Source organism: Hippopotamus amphibius, chromosome 1 (genome assembly GCF_030028045.1).
Source record: "Hippopotamus amphibius kiboko isolate mHipAmp2 chromosome 1, mHipAmp2.hap2, whole genome shotgun sequence".
NCBI classification, from domain to species: domain Eukaryota; kingdom Metazoa; phylum Chordata; class Mammalia; order Artiodactyla; family Hippopotamidae; genus Hippopotamus; species Hippopotamus amphibius.
The window spans coordinates 11,657,898-11,671,087 of NC_080186.1; the positions used below are offsets into that span (position 1 = coordinate 11,657,898).

General features: G+C 47.1%; 1 protein-coding gene across 1 annotated transcript in view; it reads left to right on the forward strand.

Annotated features, from left to right (window-relative positions):
- FHAD1 (forkhead associated phosphopeptide binding domain 1) overlaps nucleotides 1-13,190 on the forward strand; it is a 140,699-nt gene that overhangs the window by 83,973 nt on the left and 43,536 nt on the right. Inside the window, exons 15-17 of the mRNA XM_057723042.1 lie at nucleotides 9,774-9,931; nucleotides 12,726-12,833; nucleotides 13,073-13,180. Of these exons, the coding sequence (XP_057579025.1) occupies nucleotides 9,774-9,931; nucleotides 12,726-12,833; nucleotides 13,073-13,180 (374 nt within the window). The remainder of the gene's footprint in view (nucleotides 1-9,773; nucleotides 9,932-12,725; nucleotides 12,834-13,072; nucleotides 13,181-13,190) is intronic.

Genomic DNA, 13,190 nt, shown 5'->3' on the forward strand with positions numbered 1-13,190 from the left:
TGTAAAATTCCTCCCTCTTCACTGTGTGTTTGAAATCTTTCATAATAAAATATTGAGGAGAAAACAGACACTATCCCTGCCCTGTAGATCTTATGGTCTCAGGGAGGGATTTGGGGGCGAGGAAGGGGAGCAAGGCATTTACGGAAAAATCACTCACATGTAAAACCTTAATGGTGACAATTGCTTCGAAGGAGACGTGCAGGGCTCTGACCTGGTCAGGGAGGGCAGGGCATCTGCAGGATGCATAGGAGTTATTTGCCAAAGAGGGGAGGGCAGGGGAGGGCATTCTGGGTGGAGAGAGCAGCGTGGTGGGATCGCAGGAAGCATGCAGAACACAAGGGGCTGAAAGAAATGGGAGGCAGGGACTGGTGAAGGAGATCAGCAGGCTGAACCATGGAGGGCGGGGGGAATGCAGGGCCCTGGTAAGAAGCTCTGCTTTAACCTGAGAGCAGAGAGAAGCCCATGAAAGGTTTTAGGTAAGGAACTGACGGAACAGGCTCACATCTGGAGACACTCACCTTGGCCACGAGTGGAAAATGTACAGGAAGGTGGCCAGCACAGAACCCCGGGAGAGCAATTAGGAGGCTGTCACAAGGCACGATGGTGGCCCTCGCTGTGGCAAAGGAGGAGATGGAGAAAGAAGATTCCAGGAGTGTTTAAGTGGTGAATCAGCAGGCCTCCGTGATGGAGTTAGATGCGGTTACAACAGAAGTGATGGAGAGGAAGGGGTTACAGATCTCCAGGTTTCTGGCTTGTAAAAGTACAGGTGTGTTTCCTTCACTAAAATCCAGAGGAAGGAATGCTGCATGAGGACCGGGTTTGAGGGGGAAGATGAGTGTGAGGTGCCTGTAAACATCCAAGGTGAGGTGCCAAGGACACAGCGGTCACCCTGGATACCCAGCCATATCAGTGATGTGGCCCCAGAACCCAGGAGAACATGTGCCACATAGTGGGTGCTTGGTCAGTACCTGTGGGATGGAGGGACGGATGAACTGATAGATGGATGATTTAAGCCATAGGTGTGAATGGTATCACTAAGGAAGCAAGTATTGGGTGAGAAGGGAGAGCCCAGGGCCACACTTGGGAAACTCCAATATTTATTGTGGATCCTTCTTGCCAAATCACCCTCCAGAGAGGCTGCGTGAATCTGACACTCTTACAGGAGTGAATGAGAATAGAGGAGGGATTTTCAACTCCAATGATTAAACAATCCCAGCCAGGCTATCTCTAAGGTAATCCAGAAGATGGTGTAAATTTCTTTTAAATGTTTTTTAAAAAAGAAAAGCAGAATCAAGATTAACTTTCCTATAAGTGCCTGCCCTCACAGATAGCATGGAGAAGGGGAGGGGGGTGCTGGATTTCTCCCAACACCCCAGCGCCTCCCCAACCCCAGTTTTACTGCTGTAATTACTTACTGTAATCATAGCAGAGTCTGAGTGTGCATGAAACCAGGTGAGACGTGGCCCGCAGTTCCAGCTACTCTTCAAAATCGGAACTAAAACGAGGAAAGACCGTGACATCTATCCTAGTAATAGTGGGGCCAAGCCATGTATGCACTGTCCCCTCCCCATCCCCAGGAGTCACTGTAGCCTCTGTCTCTGAATCTAGTCGTGTGTTACCATAAAGAAACGTGGGTTGTTAAGTTAAGCCATCAGGTCAGCCAGTCTGAGAAAGACTCTTTTCAGGCAGCATTTCTCAGGCCCACTGCCTTTTTCTCCTGACTTCACAGAGTCAGGAGACTTAAGTAACATCAAACAGGTCTCTGAAGAATCCCTCCTGTGCTGATATGCACTATGGATCTACAAGGATGGGATAAAGAATGCGATGTTCCCGAAATACGTTTCTCCTTTCTTGCTGCCCTTACCTCCAACTAACATCTCTGGGAATAATGTTCTACAGTCTGTTGGGGAAACACAGACTGTGCTCTGTGATTACAACTGCTTGATTCTAAGAAGTCAGAGAAGGAGAATGGAGGGTAATAACAGAGAGAGGTTAGTGAGTACGGCCCATTCTTTATTCATTCAGTAGGAGAGGAAGCTGATAAGTAAAAGGCATTTTATCTTCCAGGACTAGCAATATTATGGCAAAGCCCCCAAAGACTAAAAGAACAGGACGAGCTAGAGTATTCCCTATGTTCTCTGTATTAGGTATTACTGTACCTAGTTCCTAGAGGCATCTACACAGGGATGGTGATGGTGATGATGATGGGGAGGATGAGGATGGTGATGGGGATGATGAGGATGGTGATGATGGTGATATGATGAGGATGGGGAGGATGCTGATGGTGATATGATGAGATGATGATGATGGGGAGGATGGGGAGGGTGAGGGTGAGGATGATGATAAGTGTGATGGTCACGGTGGTGAGAATAATGACTAGATGGCAATGGTGTTGAGGATGGTGATGGTGACGATGGTGGCCATCATTCATTATTGAGCACTTTATACTCTAGATGCTATTCTAAGTATTTTCCATACGTAACCTCGGTTCATCATCACAACAGCTCTATAAGGCAGGTTTCATTATCCTCATTTTAGAAACAAGGAAACTGGCCCAAAAACCTTTTATGAGTAGTCCACCATGATAAGTGATTCAAGGTACCTCCCATTACTGAGGCCAGCGAGGGATCACCAGTCATTCATCACCGTCCATAAACACTCCGAAGAACCTTCTGGGTTCACAGTTCCTCAGAGGAGGGTAGGAACCATGGTTTGTTTAACTCCTCCTGGGTACTTGTCACGGTGTTAGTTGTTTTACACGTGCTGTGTGCTTTCATTTCCCAACAACCCAGTGAGCCAGGTGCTATTGTTGTCTTTATATTGCAGGTAAGGAAACTGAGTATCAATAACATTAAGAAATTTGCTCAAAGCCAAACAGCTGGTACATGGTAAGGCCAGGACTCAAACTGAAGTTTTTGTGATCCTAAAACCTGTATTTTTTTCTGTGACCCCCACGTGCCCTCCGAAGATCCAGAGAGGTACCAGGTACACGCCCAGTTCCCAAAGGATGGGTTCTGTCATTAACTTGAGCAGAGACAAAACTAAGAGTTTCATTCCCTGGGGCTAAAGGCATCTGACGCACACCGCGGGCCTTGCCCCAGGAAAGCCCCTTTTGCATTATAGCAAAGATTCTGAGTTCAGGCTTTGGAGACCAGCTGCCATGGTTTAACTCTCAGATGTGCACTGACGAGTTGTGTGAGCAAGTTGCTTGACTTCTGTGTGCCTCTGTTTACTTGGTTATAAAATGGAATTAAGATCTCACCCGGTAGTTGTGCGGATTGAAAGATGTGGTACCCAAATCGCGGAGTCACACATGAGCCTTAGTAAAATGGTAGCTGCCATCAGCATCGGCCTTGAACACTTGATGATTCAATGTGAGCTCAATGTGGGTGGCAGGCAAATGGGGATGTGCACGGGCAGTGCAGCTTGACTTAACGCCGAGGTGCCTTTAACTGTGACCCCTGCCCCATCTCCATCTGACAGCAAGTGGGATTTTCTTAGCCATGAGGACTCAGTTCTCTTCCCAGGCCTCCTTCCCAGGCTCATGACAATGGGCTGCGTCTCCCAGGGGTTGAGTGGTAAAGCTGGGGCTTCATCCAGGTCCCTCTGACCTCAAAGCCACTGCTCTGAACCACCATACTACCTGCCTTTTAAAATATTGTCCTAAGAGATAAAACACACGTAATGAGCCAGGTTTGTAAAATCCTGGAATAAATCCCTCAGGGGAATCCAGGTTGAATAAGTATTGTTGGATGACATCATGAGAAGCCCAGAAGGCTGGGGTCACTGCTAAAGATCTGATTGGTTGAGATATCAACTCACACCTGTCAGAATGGTCATCATCAAAAAGAACACAAATAACAAATGTTGGCGAGGATGTGGAGAGAAGGGAACCCTCGTACACTGTTGGAGGGAATGTAAATTGGTGTGGACACTCTGGAAAACAGTTTGACGTTTTCTCAAAAAAATTAAAACAATTGGGACTTCCCTGGTGGTCCAGCGGTTAAGAATCCGCCTTCCAATGCAGGGGGCTCAGGTTCGATCCCTGGTCAGGGAATTAAGATCCCTCATGCTGTGGGGGCCACAACTACTGAGCCCATGGGCCGCAACAAAGACCCAGTGAAGCCAAGCTTCAAAAAAAAAAAAGCGAAAACTAAAAACAGAACTACCATATGATCCAGCAGTTCCAATCCTAGGTATTTATCCCCCAAAATGAACACACTAATTCGAAAAGACACACACACCCCAGTGTTCATAGCAGCATTATTTACAATAACCAAGATATGGAAGCAACCTAAGTGCCCATCAGCAGAGGAATCGATAAAGAAGCTGTGTTAGGGAATTCCGTGGCGGTCTGGTGGTTAGGACTCTGTGGCCCGGGGTTCAATCCCTGGTCAGGGAATTAAGATCCCACAAGCCATGTGGCATGGCCAAATTAAAAAACAAAAAAAGATGTAGAATATATATATATATGTACACACACACACACACACACACACACACAATGGAATACTACTCAGCCATAAAAAAGAATGAAATTTTGCCATTTGCAACAACATGGATGGACTTGGAGGGTATCATGCTTAACGAAATAAGTCAGACAGAAGAAAGACAAATACTGTATGATATCACTTATATGTGGAAGCTAAAAAATAAAACTAGTGAATATAGCAAAAAAGAAACAGACTCACAGATATAGAGAACAAACTAGTGGTTACCAGCCAGGAAAGGAAAGGGGGGGAAAACAAGATAGGAGTAGAGGATTCATGTATAAACTAAATAAGCTACAAGGATATATTGTACAGCACAGGGAATATAGCCAATATTTTATAATGACTATAAATGGAATATAACCTTTAAAAAGCATGAATCACTGTGTTGTATGCCTGAAACTTATAGAATACTATACATCAACTAGACCTCGATTTTTTTTAAAAAAACTATGACCTAAAAAAAAAAAAAAGATCTGATTGGTGAAGGTTTTGCTCTGCGGTCCCGCTGGGAAGATAGGAAACGTCTAAGGAGAACCTTAAAAGTTAGTTCCCTTCTCCTCCTGCCTGGTTTCTCAGCTTCTTTTTGATAAGGAAAAGAAAGGACTTTTTACATTTTTCTTTGCAAGTTTAGTTGATTGTGTCTATTTCTGCAAGACTTTGTTACAAATAAAAGGCTTCCCTGCATACATAGAAAATCACTCTCTCAGATACCCAAGATTAGCAGTATTTTTAAGTGAAAAAAAAAGCAAGTTGTAATACAATATGCACAGTGTTCTCCCTTTTTTTTTTTTTCAAATGTCAGTATCTGACCACAGGAGAAATCTGGAGAAAAAGACATAAAAGTGTTGGGAGTATCATCCCAGCATGGTGGAACTTTGTGGGCCTCGATGTTCACTCAGTCATTCAACAATTGTTTTTACTGCAGGCCTACTGTGTGCCAGTCACTGAGGATACAGCGGGGAACTCTTTCCACATTATGAGTTTCTGTCCTGTTTGGATTTGTGTAATAGGCACGTGTAACTTTTGTAACCAGAAATAGAAGAATTGCTTCTTCTCCCAAAGAGGACAGTCCCTCTTTCCTACAGCCCAAGCCAGCATCACCCATCTCTGCCATGTGGGGGTCCTCCCAGCTCCCCCTCCTCACGCACGCGTCACATCAGCCAGCCCAGCCCTTCACTCTCCAGTGTCTAGTCTCTCTTAAAAGAGAAAGACAGACCTAAGTCTGAATTCTGATCCTACGCCTACCGGCTCCGTAGCTTAACCTCGCTGAGCGTCTGTCTCGCCTACAAATGCAAACACATTTCCTTGCTGGGCTGTTTGTAATGATTAGAAAATATCACATGTTAAACTCCTGGCATGGTGCCTGGTACACAGCGAGTGCTTAATACGTATAATAGCTATTGTTATCATATTATTATTCTCACTTTTCCAAGCCGGGAATTCTCAGCAAGTGGCATTGTCGGAGGTCAAGGGCCCAGCCATGAGCCCGTTCAGCTCCCCTCCTGTCTCTCTCCACACCCATCTTCTCTCCCTTCCCTCACGATGTTCTTTTTCCAGATGCAGCTCTTCCCTCCATGAGTCTCCCCTTCTCTGTCCCTCCCAGGCCATCTTTTGCGAAAGGTCCTGAATCACGACCTCCTTCTTCAGCTTCTCCAGCATTTCTCTCCCTCTCACTCCTTTAGCATCAAACACAGGCTGCAAGCTGGTGCATCTTCACCGGGCCCACTGCTTCTTTAGCTCCTTTTCTACTGCTTGTCCTCCTGCCCCACTAAGACCTTGAAGTGCATTACACCCTCTGTGCTCATCGCCAGCTTCCTACTTTGTCTTTGCCTCTCTGGAAAATGACGTGCCCTCCCCCTGCACTGAAGGCCCAGCTTCTTCCTCCAGCTCTGTTCTCTCTGGCCTGCCCAGCCCTCTCAGTTCTCTTTCTCGAAAACCCTCTCATCTTTGATAGTCACAACTGGGGTGGGGGGCGCCCCTGGCAGCCAGTGGGCAGAGGCCAGGGATGCTGCTAAATGTCCTACAGAGCACAAGACAGCCGACAACAAAGGGTGTCCAGCCCAATATGTCAGTAATGCTGCAGTTAAGTAGCCCTGCTGCCTCCTTCCTCTCTAATTCATCCCAGTTATTTTTTGGAAAAAAAACAAAAAAAAACACAAAAAACCCCACCCTTCGTTAAGCCAACTCACTGCTCCATCAGCAGCTGCAATAGCAGTGACTCAGGCCCTGGAGTCCCACCACCATGAGCCCAAGCCTGGATCAGCCGTTTGCCAGCGGTGTGGCGTCCAGCAGCCACCTGTCTCAGAGCCCGACTGCCTCATCTGTAAAATGGGGCGACGGTCGGACAATGCAGCGGGGTGATGCGTTGATTGCTTAGGGGAGGGCCAGGCACACAGGTCACACTCATGACATTTCAGTGACGTTAAAATCAGGTTTACACTCCTTAGGCTGCTGTTCTAGGCTGGTCACAAACTGAACTCAGCTTTCCATCCCAACTCCTCCCTCTACTCCTCCTCTCCCCCATCGTCCGCTCCACCCCAATTAAGCTCAGCCCTCTTCCAGAACATGCACTGCATTTCTCCACCTCCCCTCCTGCCTTCACCACGCCCACCCCCCATATTAGTTTCCTATGGCTGTTATAACAAATTACCACAAACTTAGTGGCTTAACACAACTCGTGTTTATTCTTTTATAGTTCTGGAGGCCAAAAGTCCAAAATCATTTTCACTAAGGTAAAGTCAAGGGGCTGGTTCCTTCCGGAGGCTCTAGGAAAGAATCCGTTTCCTCACCTTTTCCGGTCTCTAGAGTTTTATTCCCTGCGTTCCCTGGCTCATGGCCCCTTCTTCCATCGACAGAGCCAGTAATGCAGCATCTTCAACTCTTTATCTGCTTCTGTCACATCACCTTCTCTGTCTGTCTGTAGTCAGACTCCCTATGTCTGCTTCTTGTAATAAGAACCCATGTGACTATATTGGGTCTACCCAGATAATCCGGGATAAGCCCCCCCATCTCAAGATCCTTAATTTCATCACATCTGCAAAGCTCCGTCTGCCCTGTTAGGTAACGTTCACCGGCTCTAAAGATTAGGACCCGGACATCTTTGGGGGGCATCATTCACCCACTTCTTCCATTCTGAAATGCCCTCCCCTCCAGCTCTGCATACCCACCAGTGCCCACACCCAGTGGGTCTTCAACCAAGCAGTGATCACTCTGGGTGAATGATTGCTCCTCCTCTGGGACTCTCACACTTCCCCACTCCTTCAGCGGTCATTTCCACGTTACCTGGGGTCACTGCCTGTTTCCTATCAGGCACTTAGACCTTGTCTCTCACACCGAATGGCTTCATAGCATCCCCCACACAGCTCACAGTTTTGCACACAGTGGACACAGTCTATAGGAGCTCTACGGATGGTTTTTCTTGTCTCCCTCCAAACAGAAACTTGGATTTGAGCCCAGCTGAAGCTGATCAACCATTTTAAAAACACAAGGTGGATGGCAACTCACGTTTCCTTGATGGGAGGGCATCGTGGCTCTTACCCACCTGTCGGCAAGCTCTGTGAAGACATTATTCAGTAAGCAAAGGAGGTGAATTGGATTGATACTTACCTTCTTCTTGCTTCTCTCTTTAAGGGTTGTCTTTGTATCTGAAATACCTTCTGGAACATTATAAAAAAATTATAAGCCGGACCCAGGAACTTCAGGTAATCTTTGAACTTCAAAAGGTCATTTCAGCTCCTCCTTAGAATTTACAGAGCACTAAGCATGACTTTGTTTTTCCTCTATTAGTCAGTGCACATCCGCAAAAAGGTGAAATGATATCCCCGTTTGCTCATGAAATGATTCAGACAGGGTGGCTGAGATCTCCCAGGAGGGCAAGGAGGCTTGTTTTCGTCTGTCAAAACCCAGAAAAATTTGAATGCCATCAGATCTTACAAACTGTTTATTAAATGCAGTAGAAGTACAGCCACAGTACAGGCAGCAGAATTACCCGAAGTTACATAATGTCAACATTTTAGAGGCAAAATGATCCTTAGGGATTGTATCTCTCTGGTAGCTATTGCCATATTAATACTGTATAATAAACCATAAAACTTTAGTGGCATTCCACAATTACTGTCCACTGCTCATATGTCTGGGACCAGCCACTAGGTATGTCCACTGGTCTTGGATGGGCTTGCTCGTGTGTCTGGGTGTTGGCTGGCCCTTGGTTGATCTAGGCTGGCCTCAGCTGGAACAGCTGTGCTCTGTTCCACGTGTCCCTGATCCTCCAGCAGGCTGGCCTGGGCACGTTCTCATGGCACTAGCAGAGGAAGCAGAAATCGGGAAGAGAAAGCAGGCCAGCCATGGAGTGCTTTTCAATCCTCCGCTTGTGTTATGTCTGCCAACATCCCATTGGCCAAAGCAAGTTGCATGCCTGAGTTCATGGTCAGGGGCCAGGATATGGGTGGGCGGGCACCACAAGTTACATAGGCAAAGATATGAAGAGAAGAGGGGTGAAATACTGGGACCACCGTTATGATCAACCACAAAGACCATCTACTCCAGGGGTCAGCACACTTTCTGTAAAGGGCCAGATGGTAAATATTTCAGGCTTTACAGGACAGACAGCCTCTGTCACGCCTATCTAGCTCTGCTGTTGTAGAGCAAAGGCAGCCATAGACAATATGTACATGAATGGGCGTGATGGACATGCTCTGCTCCAATAAAACTTTATCTATAAAAATGGGCAGTGGTCCATATTTGGCCTTAAGACAGTAGTTTGCCAACCCCTGATCTAGTCCATTCTCCTTATCTTACAGATATGGACATTGACGTTCAGAAGCTAGGTGACTGTTTCAATGTCACACAGCTAGTTGGTGGGAGAGTCAAGACAAAAGCTCAGGCCTTCTGGCCCTAGCTCACTGCTTTTCCTCTTACACTCAGCAAATAATAACGAATGAGTCTAACTACCACTTACTGAGCACCTACTATGTGCTAAGCACTGTGCTAAAAGCTTTCCATCATTATCTCATTCTTACAACTCTAAGAGGTAGATACTAGTATTAACCTCATTTTCTATATGAAGAGGTGTCTAGAAAGAACTAGAGCTGAGATTCTATCCAGATCTAGAGTCTGAGCTCTTAACCACAGTGCTCTCCTGCTTTCCTGCTTGTTACTAGGCTAAGCATCGTTCTTCTGTGTTTCGAAGAATGTTTCATGAACTTTGCCGAAGGTAGTGGAGAGGAGTCCTGCATTAGTCCTGTTCCCCATCAGCTGCAGTATCCCTTCCCCTCATTTCAGATCCAAATCAGCAGTTCTCAGGAAACTCAGCAGGCTTTGCTGCAAGAAAAGTTGCGGGAGCATCTGGCAGAGAAGGAGAAGCTGAGCGAGGAAAGGATACAGCAGGAAGAGAAGCTGAAAGCCAGAGTCAGGCAGCTGATGGAAGAGAAGGCGGTAAGGTGGTCCCCGTCCTTCTCTTTGCTACCGGAAACTGATGAAATGGCCTTTCCGGTGAGAAACAGAGGGCACGTGCTTAGACAGAAAAATCTCAGCAACTCCTCATTGGGTGCCACGGGACTAAATTAAGGAGCATGAATGATGCTGAAGGAATTAACATGAAGCTTGAGTGCTGGAACTCAGAGCAAGATAAGCTTGAACAGGCAAGGTTACTGACATCTCTAGAAATGGTACGTTATTTGTTTATATACTGCAGCCAATGTTATTGATACAGATCCTAGTCATTACTGCAGGTCCTGGTTTGCGACTGACAGACTGTTTCTAAGCATGTGCAAAACCAACCAATAGCATTTCAGTTTTTTGCTTTCTCTTTATACATATCAGGGAAACAAATGGCCAGAATTGCTACTGACTCTTCTAGAAACCAGCCAGTTAGAGGGTACTTTACAGCAGCGCCTCTCAACTCAAAGGTGCCAGTGAATCCCCTGGGGATGCTGTTAAAATGCAGATTCTGACTCCGCAGGTCTGGGGCGGAGCCTGGGATTCTGCATTTCTGATAAGCTCCCAACCAGTGCTGAAGGCACAGCTCTGCACACCACATTTGCAGCCTGGACGCTAGTTAAAAATACAGATTCTTGGGCCCCTCTCCAGACCCACTGAATCAGAACCTCAGGAGAAGGTCGGGAAACTGCAGGTAATGGGCCGAGTCTCATCCTTGTCCTGGAGTCTTGGCCCTTTCTGATGTTCAGGGACCCACCATGAATGTAACTACCTCAATTGCCATCATCCTAGATCAGTGGCTCGTGACTTTGGCTGCACTTTTGTCACCTAAGAGTTTAAAAAATACTCATGCCTTGCACCCCTCCCCCATCCCACCCCCAGGTTCTGACCTAACTGGGGTGGGGGTGTAGCTCAGGCACTGGGATTGGAAAGCTCTCCTTGGTGGTTCCAATGTGCAGCCATGGTGGAGAGCCACTGCCTGCTGCCCCTCCTCCACCCACCTCGAGACAGCAGCACCAGATCCACTGGACCCCCAGCTCTCCCCCAGTACCTCCTTTTTTCCCCGAGGAGGACCAGACCTACCACTTCCTCCATCTTCACCAGGGCAGCTTGGTGACTTCCAGCTGAGCCCATCCTTCTCTGTCACAACCCCCAGCTCTCCAGACCTCTGCCTGTTTCATTTCATCCTCTAATTCGCGCCCCGCTACCTCTTCTCCTCTTTGCCTGTTTCTCTGCCTATCTGCCATTTGTGAAATAAAAGATTAAAAGGGAAGAACCACCTGACCAAAATCACCTGTGAGCCACTATTAACAACAGCCTTAAATCAAAGCGGGTCCCTTCTGAAGGGCAATTAGATGTAGAAAAAGCGAGTGCCACTCCACAGAGAGGGAAATAAAGCCAGAAAGAACCTAGAAATCTTCAAAAGCTTCACCAAACTCTCCACCGGTTTCCTCCCTCCTCTCTGATCAACCTCTCCCTTTCCAAATGTCTAATTTTCGTTTTAATTTTGGTTTGACTTTTTCCCACTGTAGGTGTACAGTATTGCAGCCCCAGCATGTTCAGTATCACCCTGGGCACCAGCCCGGACCTCCCAGATGCCCATTTGTAACATTGATTCCAGCGGACACAGGGTTTCAAGGACCGACATCAATCCCCCTTTAATCACAGCAAACCTCAGTGCACACACCACCCCTTGCAGAGGAGATGCAGTGCCAGGGACCCACCCAGACAGAGCGCCACAGCTCAGGTCCACTGCTGTCCCGTCGAGGGTCATCCTTCCCCAGACACTGATGTTGATCACGGACTCACCTGAAATTACTGTTCTAGACTTGAGTGCTCGGTGCCCCGATTTTAAGTGAATCTCCCTCATACCACATGACACCGTCACCCCCACCTTTCTAAAAATATGTTTGTTAAAATTCATTAATCAAACTCCTTCTCGCAAGTCCTGACTTGTCTGAGGACTCTGTTTCAATGATAAGAAATTCTAGGTTCCCTTATGCAGCTCACATTCTTTTTTTTTTTTTTATGATCCATTAGCAACATTCCTCTGATGTGGGCACACACTAATGGTTTAGATTAGGGGTCAGAAAAACTTTTTCCATAAAGAGCCAGATGGTATCTATTTTCAGTTTTGCAGGTAGCATGGTCTCTGTTGTAACGTCTCAGCTCGGTTGTTATAGTGCAGCGGCAGTTGTAGGCAACCCACGATGAGCATGCTGGGGTTCCAATAAAGTTTTATTTACAGAAAAAAGGCAGGCAGTGGGCCAGATTTGGCCCGGAGGCCATAGCTTGCCAACCCCTGGCTCTAGAGTCAAAGGGACCAGGTTCAAATTCCTGTTAATGTGATTTACTAGTAAACTGGACAGATTCATTAATCTCTCTAAGCCTGTTTCCTCCTCTGCAAAGTGGAAATGACAGAAGAAATGATTGATCGTTACTAGTGAATGGTTATCATGTGCCAAGCATTTCATATTCATCATCTCATCTGCTCCTCACATCAACCCAATGCAGGAAGCGCTGTTAGTGTCCCCATTGTACAGATAGGGAAACTGAGGCTTCTAAAGCCTCTCACTTGCCCCAGACTATACACCCAGGAAGGATCAACCAGAGGCTCTAATTTGGGCCTGCCAACTCCAGACCCTGTGCTCTTGGCCCTCAGGTGTACTGCCCACAGTTTTCTGTGGAGTGGTTGTAAGAGAACCACTGATAGAGTTAATCAGTGCAGGGCCTGGCACAGAGTCCAGATTCCTACCATGGTAACTATGTCTATTAAACAACAGTTGTGACTTTCAGGCTTTGGAGGAAAGCATTACTCAAGAAAAAAACAGAGCAAAAGAAGCATTAGAGGAAGAACAGAAGAGAGTTCAAGAGCTGGAGAATCGCTTAACCCGCCAGAAGAAGGTATGAGCTCGGGGAGGCAGGGTCAGCCCGAGCCCAAGTGGAGGACGGGCAGCCAGCAGGGACTGCACTGGGGCGCTCACTTGGACCTGCCCCCCCCCAGCTCCCAGGCCCTCAGCTGCACACAGTGCCCCCCGAGGGGATGATGTGAGCAGTGAAGGGCTTACCTGGGCAGTGCCTGGCGGATCCCACATTCCCGCCATGGTAATTATGTCTACTAAACAATGGTCATTGGTTTTCAGGCTTCAGAGGAAACCATTTCTCAGGAGAAAAACAGAGCGAAGGTAGCATTAGAAGAAGAACAGAGCAAAGTCCAAGAGCTGGAGAATCGCTTAACCCGCCAGAAGGAGGTATGCAGCT